This window comes from Halichoeres trimaculatus, unplaced genomic scaffold (assembly GCF_033239565.1).
Source record: "Halichoeres trimaculatus isolate MK-OKI-2021-1 unplaced genomic scaffold, fHalTri1.1 fHalTri1_scaffold_5, whole genome shotgun sequence".
Classification (NCBI taxonomy): domain Eukaryota; kingdom Metazoa; phylum Chordata; class Actinopteri; order Labriformes; family Labridae; genus Halichoeres; species Halichoeres trimaculatus.
Genome location: NW_027437183.1, coordinates 26,857,053 through 26,876,294, shown reverse-complemented (window position 1 = coordinate 26,876,294; position 19,242 = coordinate 26,857,053). Strand labels below are relative to the sequence as shown.

At 43.2% G+C, this 19,242-nt stretch overlaps 1 protein-coding gene across 2 annotated transcripts in view; it reads left to right on the top strand.

Annotated features, from left to right (window-relative positions):
- arb2a (ARB2 cotranscriptional regulator A) overlaps positions 1-19,242 on the top strand; it is a 157,418-nt gene that overhangs the window by 48,299 nt on the left and 89,877 nt on the right. For both annotated transcript variants that reach the window (XM_074670747.1, XM_074670746.1), the window contains exon 7: positions 14,530-14,748. In XM_074670747.1, the coding sequence (XP_074526848.1) occupies positions 14,530-14,748 (219 nt within the window). The remainder of the gene's footprint in view (positions 1-14,529; positions 14,749-19,242) is intronic.

The window sequence follows — 19,242 nt, the reverse complement described above, 5'->3', positions numbered from 1 at the left end:
GCGCCATTCTGCCAGCCCCAGTTTCTGTTCCCCGCCTTTGTTCCTGCGTTTGATGTAATGGAGGCAAGGACAAAGAGGAGAGCAGGCAGAGTGTGTGAAAATGGTAGTTAAGTGGGCTTAAGGGCTCCTTCAGTACCTTCTGAAAGGCCCAGACCCTGAATAGGACCCTCGCACTGCTAAGCTGTGGTGCAGTAAACAAGACAGGTCCAGCACAAAGGTGCGTCTCAAATGAGCACAGACACCCTCCTCCTCTTTCGCCTCACCCTGTCTCACCCTGACCTCCCACCCGACTCTGACATCTGGCCAATCCCAAGATTTGTCTGAGTCCTTACTCACTCCCCTCCCTTTTTACTCCCCCCTTCATTTTTTTGCCCTCCTTCATATCTTTTCTCTTGTTCTTTGGTGCTTCTCTGCACTCTCTTCTGGTGTGTGTGTTTGTGTTTTGTTGTCCCGGTCCCGGCTGGACGGCTTGCTCCCCCTAGCCAGCCTCGTCCCCAGTGCTTGGGCGGTTCGGCTCTTTTGTTTAGTTAATTGCAATGAGTATAATGTACTAGTCTCTCGGAGGTCCACGAAAGACAATTAGACAATCCCAAGAATTTAATGAGACACCACCAGCCCCAATCCCCCATGCTCTCCTTTGAGAAACACCCTGCTCTCCGTTGGCACCAACTGTGATGTAGTGAGGAGGGGGTTGCAATGCAGGTCGCCTGCCTGTGTCTGTTTGTGTGTTTACCAGATTGTTGGTCTGCCCATCAGTAGAATCACCAGAGAGAAAAGACCCATAGAGATAAAACAGAGGGAGAAAAAAAGAAAAAACAAATAAAGTACTCTGTATGGATTTTAGTTCTGTATTAATATGGCACATATCCAGGCCTGCTCCACCATGGGATTTTTGGCTGAAGGATTGCTCATCCTGGACAGGATGGACTTCCCGGGAATGTCCGTGTAATTATTATGAGCGTTTATCCTGTTCACCCAGTGAAGGGACAGAACACTTGACAGTGTCATCCCCAAAAGGAAGAGGGATGGCTGGGGGGCCTGGGTGATAGACGAAACCGTGGGTGGCCCTTTAAGAACTTCTCGTCACTTCTTTTTTTCTCTCTCTGTCCTTTCTCTATCTCTATTATTTCCCCTAAGAAGCTCCTTTTCTCTCTTTTTCCTGTCATACGTTCCATCATCAACTCTACCTCTGTGGAAGACCTTTCTGGATCATGCCAAGATAAAACCAGCCTTTTAAAACACAGGAAATATCCATAAGTGATTCATTATATCTCTCTTCACCTCACATGGAGATTAATTAATAATAACACTGCCATTGTCAAGTGCCTGTAATTCACATCCTTAAAACCTACACTTGTACCTCATCATGAAAGATTTTTTTCTTTCTCATATTCCTTTTGTTTTCCCCTCTCTCCACCATTTCTCTCATTCTTTCATTCCTGTGCTTTTTTCCCTCTCCCTGGCTAATCATGGTGTTACAACAAAAGACGGGGCTCCATTATTGCATGTGTGCGTCCCAGAAGAAAGGAAATGAGAACGGGACAGAGGGTGGCCGTGGCCTGACACCGCACTATTAATCTTCCAGTAAAGCCTTGTCAGGCAGAAACGGACACAAATGGATCACTCCCATTAACTGGGGGAGTGTAGGTAAGGGCTTTAACAAGCGTTTACCAGAGTCCATTTTCTCACTAATGAAGAGGGGGAATACGCGACCTCCCAGCCAAACCTGCCAGACCGCACTTAGAGGTCTGGATGGAGGAGGAAAAGAGGGAGGAAGAAGAGCGAGAGGAGGATAGAAGAGAAGAATAGATAAGCATGAACTAAAATCCCTTCGTTTTGCAGGTAGATGCTGTATCAGGCGTTGTGAAAGGTTCAGTCCTGGGCCACCTCACTGTTCACCTCTAACCCTATGGCAGAAAACATCCTTGTGTGTGGGACAGTCGTGTTCTTGTTCTTGCTCTGGAAAGTCTAGCAGCCCTAACCCAGACTTGGGAACACACTCCAAATAAAACATTTCTCGCTGCTTTGAAAATCCTGCATTAAACTATCATCCAACTCCTCTGTACAAGCAGAACGTTTCCACTGCTCTTTTCCCCGATTTCTGTACTAGATATTCACGCACAAGGGCCCACAGTTGTCGCATTCTTTGACACCCCAATCTTTTGGGAGAAAGACAGAGGGCCACTGTGGTAGGTGTCATTTCATGAGGGGGTTTGCATTTATGCGCTATGTTTTAAACATGTGTCTGTCATTCTCTCGAGCTGTCTCCCGAGCTGTCACGTCCGTGGCCAGAGTTCTGTCCACACAGCTCTGAAACCTGCTGGTTCTGTGGCACGGCTCTCCGGGACGTCTCGAAATCACAGCCGCAATCCCAGAGGGGTGTGTGTGGTTTTGTTTAAACGTGTATATGTGTGCCGGATGTGTGTTTTTGTTTCTCAGGGCCTTGGACTTTAAATTTCTTATGCATGATGTCCCTTGTCCCTTGACGCGAGCTGGATGGGCATGTGATGTATTCTTTTTCAAGAAGCCACATGATAATAAGAGATGTGCTGGAAACATATCAAGGATCAAGCTGTGGTAGCTTCATGTAATTCATCACTTCTCCTCCAGATGTCAAAGTGAAGTTACAGCCAGGGAACATGCAAACAGACCCTTGAAGGAATCCAAAATTTCAGATGTACTGTTTTTCATTAATTGCTCTACCAAATAATGCTCGCTCATGTAGCCTTTTTCCACTATCATGTCTGTGTAAGTCATCTTTTCTGCTTGACCTTCCAAGGAAGCAATGACACCCAGATTTCCCTCTGAATCTGTTACCCGTGCGTCAAATTGTTAAGTCAGTTATATCACAGAAAGATTCATTTTGGTTGTTTTCCTTCGTGTCAAGTGGCTGTGAACAATGAGACCAGATTCCCCGACTGTGACCAGATGAGTGGAGCCAGCGTCATTAAAGAGATAGCAGCACACACTGACCCGAGTGATACCGAAGAATGAGCACGAGAGCAAGAGAGAGGCGCGGCCCAGCCTGTTCTCCTGTTATCGCCGATTCTGTGCTCCACAAGCTCCCAGGGGAAACTATGAGACGAGAGGAAGACTTCACCTTCCTTCTCCCAGACACCCCCACCACCCTCGCCCCACCGCGTCTTTCTCGAGCACTCCCGCTCCTCAGCAACCACCCTCCCCTCCCGCCCCCCACGCCCCAAACATTTTTAATTATATCTTCTCCCAAGTAGTGCGGCTCAGTAACCAAGGAGCTGACATTGATGCATGTGCTGATAAATCCGCAAACACTGGAAACAAGATTAACAAAGATTTTGAGGAAAGGGTGACAGCTAATTTTGCGCAATGGTCGGCGCCTTATTCAAGAGTGATGTTTTTGATAGAGCGAGCCACGCCTGAGAATTCTTGCTGCACACTGGGGAGGGGAACAGGAACACAGAGCGAGGAGTTCCGCGGCATTTGCACTTTTTAAATTGTTCTTTTTTTTTAATCTTTCAATTCAACCCTCCCTACTGAGCATTTTGCTCTTTCTTCTGTATGTTTTCATCTTGATGATTGTACACCTGCATCTCACAAAACATATTCACACTCCTCATTATGAAATACTTCACTTCAGTTGATTGTCACAATAGTTTTCCATAGCCATGGTATTTTATGAATGAATTAGTAGACCACTCCAGAACAGCATCCAGGTGTTATGATAGCATTGTATATTTTAATATGCTAAATGAACAGCCTTGATGATGAGGAGAAGTTGAGAATGGGCAATGTTCTAACTCAGACTCTTTGTGGGCATTCATTTCAAGAATGTGTGTGTCAGTGTTTGTGTGTGTGTGTAAACATGTACCAGTCTAATCAGTTGGATCTAATCAGCAGTGTGTACTGTGGAGTCGGTGACATGCCACTCCAGGCCCATGGTCCTGTCTCTGAACTGGCTCTCAACCCACTGAGACACCGATACACACTCCTCTGAGAGAGATATATCAGTCCACCTCATCAACCACACACACACACACACACACACACACACACACACACACACACACACACACACACACACACACACACACACACACACACACACACACACACACACACACACACACACACACACACGCACGCTAGGAGAGAGTGAACAAGATAACAATCATTCTTCCACAGCTGATTCCCTATTTTCCCATCGAAGAAGCCAAAAGCTCTACCTCTTCTTTCTTCCTCCTCTTGCAGCCAATTTCAGGTCTATACAGTAGAAACATCTCATAGATTTCTTTTGTTCTTACTTCTTCTTTCTGTCCCTTCCTTTTTTTTCCTCCTCTTTATGTGATGTCTCCCTCCTCAGACTTGCCTCCCCTGTCTGTAGGCAGCTGACAGCTTCTTTCACTTTTCTTTGTCAAATTCTCCTTCTCCCTCTCTGTCTCTCCTGCTCTCTTTTTCATCTGTCCCCCCCTCCCCTCCATCTGCTTTCGCTTTTGTTTGCCCGGCCCCTCTCCCATCCCAACTTGATAATGAGGAATGCAGTGTGACCCTGACCCCCATCGGCCGCGCAGCCACCTCCGACCCCTCCAGGTGACCCCCGGTCCCTGTTTTGACAGCTTGATTAATTACTGAGTGTTATGATTTATGAGAAAAGCAGTATGTAAAAATAATAGACAACAGGTGGTCCTAAAAAAAAGTAGATTTGAAAGAGCTTCTAGTGAAGATTGTGGTGGTGGTGGGGTAGAGGGTAGCCTGTGTGTGTGTGTGAGAGAGAAAGCTGAAGAGAGGATGTGTTTTACAGCCGCTTTCCATGGTAAATTGCTTTCAACCGTTTTTGAAGGCTACATCGGGTTAATAGGAAAATGTCTATTGCTCCATGCATGGCTTCCTTAGTTGCCACAGCATGGATTTCTCCACGTGTATTTGGCCGTATGGCGAGAGGATGAAGGGGATTCCAACATACATGCGTAGCCCCATGTGTGTGCTGTGAAGCATAAACCCGGCCATGTGGTAATGACACTATGGAAAATGTGCAGGAACACACAGATATACATGCATACACACACACACACACACACAAACACACTATATTCTTTTCTAGGTTACATCCTGTGAAAATAAGCAGAGTAAATGGCAGGACAGAGCAGCCGCAGTGTTTACCCTTCACACTTCAAACACAGCCTGTGATTGGCTGTGGCGACCTATCCTGACTCATGGACCTGTGGTGCAGCTCCACTTAGAGAGAGGTCACACTTTGGGGCTGTTTGAGTGTGTGTGTCATCATGGTTATGTGTGTGAACTAATACTGTGGCCTTCACTTTTATTTCCTTTGCATGATTATAGCCTGTAACACTCACAGTGTACCACATCTGATAGAAACAAATGCTTCACGCCAGAAAAAATACAAAAAAAGCATTTCATTTCACACACACACATACAAACCTCTCACAGCAACAGTGGGCAATGTGGACAAGACCACCAGCTCTCTCTGCTGCTCTCCCTCCTAGGTCACAATAACAGGGCAAGGGTGAAGGGATTCCTCTTTGACCTTTGACACAAGGGGGTCATAGTGATCCTGTGATGTTCAGTAAGATTAATACCCTGTGTGCAACTGCATGGTCTCATTATTCTCCAACACTGTGCCGTTTACGGTAGATGATACTTCGTGAAGAACACCTATACATCCATCAACATGACTGAGATATACAAAAAAAGTAGTATACTTTTGGCACTGAAGAACTTGGTACATGATCTATCAAGTATCCAAGTATGTAAAATATATAACAAATAGCGGCTATTAGCTTTTTAGAATAACCTCTAAAAGCTGTTGTAAGAGCTGTTGTGTTGATTTTGGCGCCCCCAGCAGCACTTCTTTTGTTTAATGAATTATTTCAGACTCATTCTCCTTAAACACAAAAATCTCACACTGGTTAATTCATGCTAGAGATCATTGAGAACTTTTTGTGGAAAATGTAAAAAGCTTAGCTTGCTTAGCTTTAAGCATTCTGACTGACATCTGCCCCCTGTCAGTGTATTTGGACACCATGGTAATCAAACATGGTAAAAGCCAATCTTAATGTTAATGGTTTGTTTGCCTTAATTGTTCATACAGAGGCATCAATATGAATTGTAGTCTATTTTGTAACCAATTTAAAACCCATTCCAGGAGCTTTAAGTTGTAATCAATCACTCAATTAGTCTTTATTTGTTTAGCGCCAAATCATAACAAACATTGTCTCAGGACACTTCCAAAAACATTAACAGGTCTAGACCTAATAATGACCTAACGCTTAGACCTGTTAATAATAAATGATAATAATGATAATAATAAAAACTGTAATACTTCTATCTTCTGTCATTACCCTCCGTCTTTGCAACATTTCTTTTACTTGGGTATTCTTTTTACCTTTTGTTTTATGCATACACATCCGTACGAACATGTGCTCATGTGTCCACACTGTTTAGTTGTGTCCTCCCACTGACCCTGGTTGACTCAGTCTGTACATATGGCCATGCGTCTCGCACCCACCGTGTGTGTTCATGTGCGTTAACACACTAACTACCTGTCCAGATGGCAAAGTAGAAACATTCATGGACAGCGCTCTTTAAGAATTCACATGTGGTGGAATTCCTTTACTTACGGTCGAGCTGAAAAGTGCACAGACATTTTTTGGGGGTCATTTAATGTCAGTGTTATGATCATGATCATGGGAGAGAGGATATATCACTGTCATTGCTGAGGTCAGATTCCTGGTTTTTGTCAGTTTTGGAGCAGAGATGGGATTCTGAATTGCAGCTAAACACTTCTTTCTACCTATCAGCATAATGATCGACTTCATTTGGCAGCACATTCCTACTCTCCTAGGCCCATTGAACTTCAGCTTTGTCTGCCTTCATTCCTTCCGTTCACTGTTAGTTGCGGCCTTCAGGACAGGGTTACTCCTGGGACGCTCCCTTCCCTCCTGCATCCCCTCTTTTTTAAGCTCCTCTTCCTCCCCCTCTCTGTTCACCTCTTCCTGATTTATACATTAAATAGTTAGGCAGGAGGGCAGGGAGGCACCTATCATTCCATGATCTATATCTCTCTGTGCCCTCATTAAAAATACATGTGTATGCTTAGGGGAGAAAATATAGAATGTATAAATCAAAATGCTAACGGCGTCAGAATAAGCTTCCTGTATTTATTTCCCTATAGCTTTCCATCTGTGAGCTGAGGACTCCTCCTGTTAACTGCATTTCCTTTGCTGTAGATGTGGCAAATTCATGTTTTATACTCTATTATACTGTAGAAAAATGAAAACAGCTGATTTGATAACCCACACGAGTTACACTACAGTATAAGAAATTAGTTATCATATTGTTCCAGGGTTTCACTTTTCACATTTGTCTAGTTCTTACAATATTTTACACTATACATCACTTTCAGAATATGTAGTTATTTAGATGTCTGCTCTGTGGCTTAGGATCTGTTTTCACATGTGATGAGACAGCTCTGAGATATCGTGCTTGGTGAGTTTACATTCACAGTTGCTTTTCCACAAATGACACACAGGTCTTCTGTTAAAAAAAAAAAAAAAAAATTGACAAATGACTTGTGTAACATTTACTTGCACAATCGATAGCTCTGACAATTTCCACCTGGACGGTGATTAATGCTACATCCACCCCCAATCTAGCAACCCACACCCCCAACCCTGCACCTCCCTCTGTGTGTGTCGTGCTGAGAGCAGATGAAGCAGCTCTGTGTGTGTCAGCGTTCATGTGTGTGTGTTAATGTGGTGGCCCCAGACACTCTGATGCTTGATCAATCATTGAGCATGGCTAGTGACTGAACAAATCCACAGATTCACACACTTAGTGTTTGGTAAATAACTGACACATACACATCCTTTATCTTGTTACACCTGTGTGTGTGTGTGTGTGTGTGTGTGTGTGTGTGTTTGTGTGCATAAGTGTCTTTATGTCTCCACTTCCACCCAGGTGCTGAAAATAGACAGGTCGGGAGGAGCGAGACAGGAAGAGAGAAAGAGAAAGTGAAACAGAGTGAAGGAAATGTAAATGTGAGCATGAAAAGAAGCTGAGGCATCGGGGATCAGAAGCTGTGCTATTCTCTTCACTTCCTCCACCCCACTGCTCCACTTTGAACTCATTTATAAATATTCAGCTCCACATATAAACAATATCCAAATGAGCCCAGACATCCATGCCAAGGTTAAAAACACGGCTGCTTATTACAGACACAACTACTTGACTAGCTCAAAAGGTTAGCCTCTTTTTCTGACCTAAACTATTTGTGCTCATTAAGATCAAGAAAAAGACAATCATTACCACCGAGTCTTATTTACTTTGACCAAATTAGTGTACGACTACATTAGAGAAAGCAAACACATAGTACAGTCTTTGAACTTGAAGAGAAAAGTCGAATTTAGAGAAACTTAATTAAATGTGTACTCTTTATTAGAGGAGAAACCCAGGCGGTGGGCGATTTGTTTAAAATTAACTCAGAGGGCAGATGGGGAGATGAAGCTCCAGTTTGTCTTACTTTTCCAATGTAAACATTTGAGTTGGCTGTTCTATTGATTGCTTAAACATACAGGGATTTGGGGTTAAGCAGGGATGAAAAATTCTCTGCCAAACACGTGAATCTCATATGTTTTTGTAGCTATTTGTACTTCTAATTTTAGGCCTTAACCTGTGTTCTAATTTTAGCCCTTTATCTGTTTCTTTTCTCCATCAGCCCTTATTATTTGATGTTTTTATAAAGCAACTGTAACATAATTATATATAGAAACATTTAGGTCTCCTCTACAAGTACTTGCATGCTCCCCTGGGTATAGCAAGTTATCAAGAGGATGATTGATTTTGTGCTGACAGCCTGATGACAATCCCGTCTCATCCCCTCTCACTTCAGCCATAAGATCCACACATGTCTTTTTCAGAGCCCCAGTGGTACAGTAAGCACCCCCCACCCTCTCTGCTCTTTAGAGGAACATAGCTGTTTGTTGGGTGGGTATGGGTGGGGGGGTCTCAGACTGGTGCTGTGTTAAAATGAGAAAGGGGGCACCGTGACTTAATCTGACATTACTGTGCGATCTGTGTGGTATCAATGCCTCAGGGAGAGGGGGAGTGGGAAAAAAGGAGGGAGAGAGTGAGAAAAGAGGGGAATGGGATGGATAAAGGGGCCCTGCATGCAAAAAAAAAAAAGCTCACGCAGAGACAGAGACAGACAAGGTCACAGGGAGCAGGGTGGCCCTGACAGCAAGGGAGAGTGAGAGTGTACTTGTTATTACTGTATTTACCTTTCCTCTCAGCACCTTTTTATTCTTCACTGAGAAGCAGTCAGATTACTCCTTTACTCCTTTAAACAGTTTTCTACTCATATGTTTATTTAATGCTCCTCTATCCACTTGTGACTGAAGTGTATACAAACTGTGATGCTAACGCTTATGTTCTAACGAAGCTTTCCTTTCAGCCGACCATTGTGCCTCTTTGAGATTTCAAACCTGACTGTAGCCTGCAGACATCCCTCCTCCTCATCCTATTGGGTGTGCCATGCTGGGTGACCCTTTCCCCCTTGTCAGTCAAGCCCGAGTAGCGAATCCGAAGCTGAGTATCGCTGAAACGAGGAAGTGGAGCGCAGGCTATTGAGAAAAGGGAGCGCCATTTACCCTGATACTAACAGCCCCCTGACTGAAAACTAATAAAGTAAGCTACCCAAGATCCAATTTATACGGACACCAACAGGCAGCATGCTGATTCTGGAGATGTAAGAAACATGCGCACTGACTCATAAATGCACCAAAACACAAATGCAGTGCAAGGAGGAGAATTTATATGTTCCTATTCAACCATTAGCCACATATAAAACCTCCAAATTCACACATCCATACCTTTCACTTTCCCCACCACATGCACCCGTGACCGCTATCAGCCATGCTTTGTACCTGTCAAGTGCTGTCCTTTTCCCTGTGCCCAAAGCCCTGCTCACTACATGAGAGCTCTCACATCAAAGCTCCGCTGAGCTCCACACGCACAGATGAAACACCCTCTCACTCCGGCCGCCTCGCTCCCCACTCCCGCACATTAGACACATTTCATTTCATTACAACGCCAATGGAAAAATAGAGGTGCTCCTGTCTTAAAGGGACATCTTATTTACTCTCGCTCACACTTGTGTACTCACTCGCATGGGGACACACACACACACACACACACACACACACACACACACACACTTACCAGCCACTGTTTTTTTCAAATAATGTGACTGTAAGGCAAAATAATTATCTGTTACCATCATAGTTTGAGGGGTCCATGTTATCCAATTTTACCACATTGAGGGGCAAGTCATCATCATGAAAAATACCAGCTCTATGAGACCGCTATTGATACATAAGTGCCATTTCAGTTCTTGGACAATGAAACCCAAACATGTGATTTTTATAGGCTTAATTCTTTATATAATATTTTTTTCTATATATGTGATAGTTGGGTTTTTTAACCGCCAAGTTGGGATGATTGTGGGGATATCGAGTATTGATGGAGAAAGGATCTCATCACGATGATGAGACAAGCCTTGGTTTCCGTAGCAGCAGTCGTCTTTGTTGTGCTATCTGGTGCAGGACAGGCCGACAAAGGGACACTAAGGAGCGTCCGAAACGGGGTGATAGGGGTTAGGGTGCCCCCCCTCGGAGGGGTCGGGGCGACCCTCTTGACCGCTGGCCCCGGGGCAGGGGCTCAGTGTGGCGGTGGCACAGGGGCACCGACAGGGCATGGGAAGAGACTTAGCCTGTATACAGCAGCAGAAAGACAAGACTGACCCAACGCTACAGACACTGTGTGTGTGTGTTTCATTTAAGGCGGTGTGTGTTTATGGAACAAAGGCAAAGTGACCCGATGTTAGCAGTGTGTGAGAGAAAGATTTAGTGGTATAAAAAGCAGGGTGACCCAAGGTTTGCTACGTGCATTTGTGTAAGATTCACACTCTGACAGCACATCACAACACAAAGATCAGAATTAGCAGGTGTATCCACTGTGTTGGTGTGTGTGTGTGTGGGATAGACCTAACAGTTAGCTGCCAACACAAAGGGAGAATGACCTAACTCTGGAAGGGAGCAGGGCGAGATGTATGGAGAGATTTAGCTGTCACAGAACAACGCAAAGACGAGGATGCTGAACATTAGCTCTGTGGGAGAAATTTGCTCTGTAGGATTTAAGAAGCAGACACTGAGCTTTGCTTATTTAAATGTGATGTGCTTTCTTTTTTAAACGCTCTTTGAGGGGAAGAGAGTTTTGAATTTGAGCTCAAAGAAGTACATTTTTATTCTATTTTTGTCTTACTTTTTCATGTAAGAATAACACAAGACCTATATTTATATAATAAAAAAACCTTTCCTTAATTATTTAAAAACTGTTGAGTAAAATATCTCCTGTGTTTTTTGCTTGTGCTTAGTACAGCCTGAGATTCTTGTTGTATTTGTTTGATGAAGAGAAGAATAAAAAAGAGAGGAAGTGTCTGGACAGGGCGAGCAGTGTTGTCCTGACACCGACACAGACCTCTCAGTGTTGAAATAAATGATGGTTTCCGACATGGAGGTGAACTCAGCGGCCCTGCTACTCCAGACTAAATACGCCGACTACCCTGGTCGCCTTTACAGCAATGTCTTCTGGGTGACTGGACAGCTGAAAGGGTTAGTGCTGTTAGCTTGCTTAGGTGTGTTAGCCTCTCCAAAGAAAAGGCGATAGGCCACTTGGGGTTGGCATTAGGACGGTAAAGGCTAGAATGTGGGCCACTTGAGGTTACAAATAGTTGCTTAAGGCCAGGCAGGGTGACAGTAAGATCACTGGAGACTAAAACAGTTGTAGGCCACTCAGGGTTAGCATCAGAACACAAGGACCAGTGTTACTAACCATTAACTCTTGGCCTCGTGAACTAGGATTAGGCAAAGGAGAAAAGCACACAAAGGGATGTGATGGTGGATTCTGGTATGTGCACAAGGCTTTTCTTGTTTTTTGTATATTTTTTGTCTGTCCTCTGAAAATTTACTGTCAGTGAAAAGTGCGCTTTTATTTTTTTTAAACTATTTTACATATCAGCCTTGATTTTATTCATTTGTTCATTTTACATATACTTCATCTTTGTAGTGCTGCTGCTGAATGCTGAACTGGTCTGTCAGTTATTTTATCAGGCTGCCACCAGTGGGCAGTGGCACAAAGCTGGTGTGGCTCTGGTTGGAACACATCTCCCCATCTCTCTTTCTTCTCTCTTTCTTTGTCTTCTTAATTTTTAAATCGTTTTATATCTTTTCTTTTTGTCTCTTTGAGTTCATTTTCATTTTTCTCACTCATTTCTCTTTGTGTCCAAATTTTTGTCTCAACTTCTGTATATGTGACGTCTGAAGTCAAAGTCCATTTGAGCCCTTCAATTTTTTTCTTTTCATGTACATACCTACGCACAGGGTGAAATATTAAAAAACACGGCATGAAGAATCACCATCTACTTAAAGTTAGCAAAGTATGACTTAGAAATGAAGTTCTTAAATCATAAATCATTTTCTAAATGATCATTAGTTGCTGTGCCTGGGAGTCTACAGGGTCTGGAAGGAGCCAGGAGACTCTTTGAAGTTGGAATAAAAATAAATAGGTACATTTATGAATTTTCAGATGTGAAACTCATTCTCAAAATGTAATTTTTCTTAATATGATCATGCTTCCTTGAGTGATTATCTCCCCATTCAAGTTTTACATCACAAAATCCACTCTCGTTCCATCCAGCGATGAAAGGAGAAGCCTTACTGCATCTGAAAAGCAGTGAGAATTAGACTTAATTTTATAATCTGAATAAGTGAGAAAGTGTCATTCTGACGTTGTCAACACACTGCAGGTGCTAAGGGAAGGGGTGTGTGGCAGGTTTGATGGGCAAGGGAGGGACACACTTATGTGGCGTCGAAAACAAGCACATTTTGTTAACACTTATTAAGGAAGAGACGTGATGCCTTGAGGAGACACTGTGTGCAAGTGTGTACGTGTGTGTGTGTGATGGCGATTTGCAGAGGAAGCTGAGTGCTGCTTCCTCTTGTAAGTACTTTTCACATCTCCTTAGTTTTTTTGTCAAATTTGATATCTTTTGTAATTCCCAAAGTGTACATATATCTTCATGTGTATGTGCTTGTGTGTGTGTGTGTGTGAGAGAGTTTTTGTGTGTGTTTGCAGACATATATCCATCAGTTCAAGCCTTAGGATGAGTACGTGTGATGTATTCACAACAGGGGCTGTGTGAGAAGCACAACCAAAGTGAAACAGGAATCCATCCATTTCCTGCTTTAGTTTCGGAGTGCTTGGGACAATAAACAGAGTTAATTAAAAAGGCTCCAAGTTGAAGAAGTCACTGAAGGCTAAAGGAAAACTTCCCCTTCTCCACAATAAATTTCCCCTCCACTGTTCTCTTCGTGATTATTTGTTTTTGTTTGTATTTTATCTTTTCAATTATTTTCTGAAATCTTGGCATTCAGAAGCAGAGCACAGTTTGTTATTAATAACAGATTTTTCTGACATGTAAAGATTCTAAGCTCATGAAAAGAGGGCGTTTTGTTTTTGTGCTTACTGAGTAAGTTTTATGTCTCAAACACACTCATGCAAGTATACATGTGCAGCTGTGACTAACTCTTTTGTTGAGTGATGCTGGGATCGATTGGGTTTGATATTAAGTGACACATGGCCTTTGGAGTCACTAAATGCTGCTCACTGACTGAAACCACCGTCGCTGGATTCCAATTCCCCCGTTTCTTCTCAAGCTTCTCCCTGCAGTGACACTCAGCTTCTGTTCCTCTGCGTCTTTCTCTGCCTTTTCTTTTAGTCTGGATTTGCATCATCCCCCCCAAGTCCTTCGAAGGGAGTCTTTTAATTTTTCTTGTCATTATTTTTATTGTGTCTTTTCACTACAGAGCTCTTAAAAATACAATGGCACGCTAAGGCAATAAGAGTGGGGAGGAAAGTTTTCTTAGCCCGAAGAGCAACAAATTAAAAAGTTCTGTTACATATACATTAAATTAAGTTTTGTAGAGTTAATATTTGTTATTTTGTAAGTTTGAAAAGCACAAATAAAAGTTTTGGTAATATTACAATTTTGGTATTAAAAAGATCTGTGTTGTGATATTTTGTTTGTTGAAATTCCAAAAATAAAAAAAAATAACATAACCAATAAATAAATAAATAAAACATAAAAAATAAATAAATAAATAAATAAATGAAAATAATAAATAACAAAAAACTTAAATAAATAAATAAAAATAAATTAAAAAAAATCTGTTTAGTCTTTTAGTTTCTTCTATTTTTATCCCTTTTTAGTCATCAGATGCTTAGGTTTTTTTTCTGTTTTAGACTCCATAACATAGTACTAAATTTCTTCTAGTCTTCATTCATGTGTTATAATATTCTAAATAAAAGAGGAATCAATCAATATCTGTGAAACCATACATTTTTGTCTTTGAAAAGAAGTATTTCATGCAAATAACTCTACAGCTCAAGTCAGTTTTGTTTTCTTTGTTCTTTCAGGAGGGCTACGGTGTGATGGTGCTCAACCCCAATGAGAACTACCTGGAGGTAAAAAAGCCATCCAACTCGTCCCCACTACCCTCTCCAACTGAACCCTCAGACGAACCTGCTGAAAAAAGGGAACGCAAAGATGACAAGGAAGGCAAAAAGAAGAGAGAGTTTTATGAGAAGTACCGTAACCCACAGAAGGAGACGGAGACCGAACGGATTCCTATACGGGTAAGTCAGAGAGGGGGGAGATGAAGCGTCGGAGGAAGGGAGGAGAGATAGAAAAGGATAGCAGGAAGGAGATGTTCGTTGAACCAGGGCGGAGGGACAGAAGGAATGATGTTCATCAAAAGCAGACACGGTGGGGGAGGCAGACAGAGTGACAGTTTAGGGTCGGTGGAGGAGGTAAGAGAAGAGACATAGGTGAGAAATCGGGAGGGGAGGAATTCAGGCGAGTTCGGAAGTGGCGAAAGACAGAGAGGTTTAGGAAGGTGGGAGGCGGCAAGCTGAGGAAGCTAGGGAAGGAAATGTTAGGTAACGAGGGATGAAGGGAGGATGGGAGGCAGAGGGAGAAAGAGAGGCTCTTGTGTGGTCAGCCTGTGTGTGAAGAGGTTGGCCGTGCTCCAGTCGCCTCTCAGTGAGCAAGTGTTAACCACATGGCTACCTCCCTCTCTCCCTCTCTGCCTCTCTTCCTCTCTCCCTCTTTTCCTCTCCCTCTTTCACTCTCTCAGATGGTGGGCCGGTCAGTGCTGCTCTGGCCCTTCACTCTTGTTGACCACTGGGATTATTATCTCCATAACACACACTCTGCAAACACACTGCAACATTCTTATCATGCTACACTGACCGTACAGCCCCTAATCACACACACTGACACACACACACACACACACACTCATATGTATGCATACGCAAACACACAGGCTCACACAGACAGGGTTTGAGGCACCTAGCTTGGTCAGTTTACCTCGTGGTCAAACAAAGAAAGTCACCCCATGCATAAATCTAGCTCAAATGTGAGAATAATTGTGGTGTCGACCTCTTCATAGTCATGCCTTTTGTTTTGCAGTTCATAATTTGACGCTGCAGTGACAATCAGACACATTTTCTATCCTTCTGCTCTGTCTAAGTCATATTTTTGGGGTACAGGGCACACAGGTAAGAGTTTACCTATTACAGAGTTTAAAACAAGAGGAGCATATTATCTCTTTTTTAACGTCTTATGTCAGTGGTAGTAGAGTCATGCATATACACGCGTGTGTGTAGTCCTGTCTAAAATACGTCAGTATCTGGTGTCTGACAAGACTTAGGGCTGCTGTGGGACTAGCGGGTGGTGTGTGTGAGCTGTCAACACAGAGGTTTTTTTTTTCTCACCCCCCGTGGCAGTACCTTAACACAAACTCTAATAAGGGATAATTGGCTGCAGTTCTATCTGACTCTGTCACACTTTTTAAATTGTCTAATGGTTTCATCGTCATGGAACTGATCAGTGACGTGGAAGTCCAGTGTGAACATTTCATGTTTTGTTTTTTTAATATAAAAATATATACTCTAAGTTCAATGGGTTTCTAGTTTTTCTATATTTAAGAAGATGACAAAAATGTAATTGTCAGCGTTTCTCAATTTTTGAGATGTCAGTAATACTGTTTCATGTGATGGATGTGTGCAGTTGCAACATGTTTGGTGCAGAAGATTTAAATCACAAAAAGATCCTCTCTCTCCACTTAACACCATGATGTAGCCATCTTTTTTCCCACGTCTGTCCTCCTGTCTAAAACATTAGCAGTGTGAGAGCATTAATGCAGTCCAAACCAAGGTTTTCAGCACTCGTGTGTCTTTTTTAGACTGCAGTCTTAGCCTGGTTCACAGTCTATCAAAACTCCACTAGATCAAAGTCAGGACAGACACCATAATGAGTAACTGGGGAAAATACCCGACTATCCCAGTGCCATGCCAGGTAACGCTTCTGTTAATATGCTCTAAGCTAGCACATTGATATCTGATTAAGCAGGATTCACTTTAATAGCGTTTAGGAACAGAGAGATGTACAAAAGAGTTTTTTTTCAGACTAGCAGGCTAATACAGAATTATCCTCATTAGCCAGTAAAGTTGGGTCATGTTTAAGGTTTGGATTTTCCCTTCACTCGTCCTTCGATGCAGGGATTGCGAGACTCGGGATAAAGATTAATGAGTGAGCAAGTCGGCTCTGTGTCGGTGCCCCTTGAATTTTGACCTTTGACCCAAAAGTCAGCAGGATGTTAGTGTGTGTGACCTTCCGTCCATCGTCTACGCCTCCTCTTACTCTGCTTCACTCTGCCTCTGTCGACCCCAGAGTAAGCTGTCACACACACAGCAGCAACACGCAGGCACACACACACACACACACACACACACACACACACACACACACACACACACACACACATAGCAGCAGACAAAAGAGTAAAGAGGTGGAAAAGGAACTTTGGCTGTGACGTGTGTGTGTGTGTGTGTGTGTGTGTGTGTGTGTGTGTGTGTGTGTGTGTGTGTGTGTGTGTGTGTGTGTGTGTGTGTGTGTGTGTGTGTGTGTGTGTGTGTGTGTGTGTGTGTGTGTGTGTGTCTATCTTTCTCCTTCACCTCTGTTAGTCAGGGTGGGTGGCAGTTCAAATCAAACCTCTTAAGCAGGGGCTGTTTTCATCTTTTTTTACACCCGGTCGGACGTGTGCACACATACACACACATACACACACACAAATCTTTTTTTCCCCCCCTACACCTCACACTCTTAACTCCTGCTGAGCTGCCAGACCACCTGCAAACAACCAGCCAGAAATACACACACTCAAATATATCTACCTTTTATCCTCTTAGTTAATGAACTCAAAAAATGTCCCCACGAATACAGTTAGCTCAAATTAACACCTGTTGTTCTTTGTATTTACGCTCATCAAACTCATAAAATTACATCACTCAAGTATTTTTTTACATCTACTTAGAGAGAGGAGCACACACACATACACACTCCAGGCTCCTGATAGAGTTGAGTTGATTAATACGCTTCCTTACACACATTAATAAGCTCTTAACTGCTTTTAGGATTCTTACTTTTTAGCCCCGGGTTCATAGTGTGCAACCTCTCAACCTTGTCTAATCCCCCTCCTCTCCTCTCCTGCAGATCACACACCACTGGGCCATGTTTAGGGGGATGTTAGTGGAGGAGGGAGATGGAAAGAGATGACAGAGGGAGGGATGGAGGGGTAGAAAGTCTGATCGGAGGGATGCTGATGAGGATAGTGGGAGGGTAAAGGGGGTGTGGGGGGGTGCTCTCTTAGCACTTTGCCATATAGAAGTTTGGGAGTTCACTTTACTTTGAATTTTAGCAGTAATCCAGTTAGCTATTTTCTGTCAGCCAAGCGGAGGAATGGCAGGAACAAAAGGCACATTCATGGGCTTAAGAAGCTTCCAAAGAGTTCACCCAAGGCTGGCTGGCTGGGATTAGGCCAGCAGGCCCTGGAAAGAAGAAGGGGAAAAAAAGAGCAAAGGGGACAAAAAACAGAGCTTCGCCGTTCTTTAAGCACCACTTATTTTTGTAAATGACTGGAATACTTTTCTCTACTTCTCCTTTAATTTTTTAAGGTTTCTGCTTTCAACATCTTGCGTGCTGGTGCAGCTTTTGAAGTAATAGATCGAAACTTTTTCTTAAGTTATTTTTTGCAGTTATTTTTAGCGTTGGTTTAACTTCAAAAGAAAAAAGATTGATATGACTGAAAACTTTTTCAACAATGGCATTAAAATGTTTAGAGCTCCACAAACGCCAATATTTGTACTCAAGGTATTTTTTGATTCCATTGTAGTTGACTATCTGCTCTTCATACCTTCATGTTTTCTTTCATCGAGGCACATCCAGTGGGATTGTGGTGTCCCATTTCGTGGTGATGTTATGCCCAGACAGGGGCCTTGTTCTTCCCATTCTGATCTGACTGTTGTGGTTTGTACAGTGTGTGTTTCCTAAAGGAAGGAGCATCCATTATTTAGGCCCTACTACTCCAAGACCCATTATTCCCAGCTGCAGCTGTCCACAGGGGCTGCCTCAGATCCTTGTCCTTGTCTGTGTTTAGCAGATGATGTCCTGTTTCTCCATGTTCACACCGTACTACAAAACGTCCAACACACACACACACACACACACACACACACACACACACACACACACACACACACACACACACACACACACACACACACACACACACACACACACACACACACACACACACACACACACAAACACACACAAACACACACAAACACACACAAACTTGATTATAAGCATTAAGACATGGCCACACAAGCTCACACACTGATAATTGCATTCGACATGCTTCTACAGTGCTCCTCTATGGGACTGGGTCTCTGCTCTTTGTCACCTTCACCCCTTTGCCCCAATCTGCAGCCCACAAGCAATTACACAGACAGGGTTTATTTGACCATTGACCTGTGGTTGTGCCAAGAAGTAAGGCTCAGCATATCCAAGGACAGGTAGGGACTTGATTAACCTCTGAACTTGGTCAGAGGAGAGGTCAATGACCAGGGCAGGAGGGCAGCTCACCTGCTTGCTGCAGAGAGCAAATTGGCTAGATGCCATGTCTGTATTTTGGTGTGTGTTTCTGTGTGAGCGTGGTCGAGAAAAAAAGATCTATGACCTGTGTGCACACCTGTCTTCATGTGAGAAGTCCTCACGTTTAG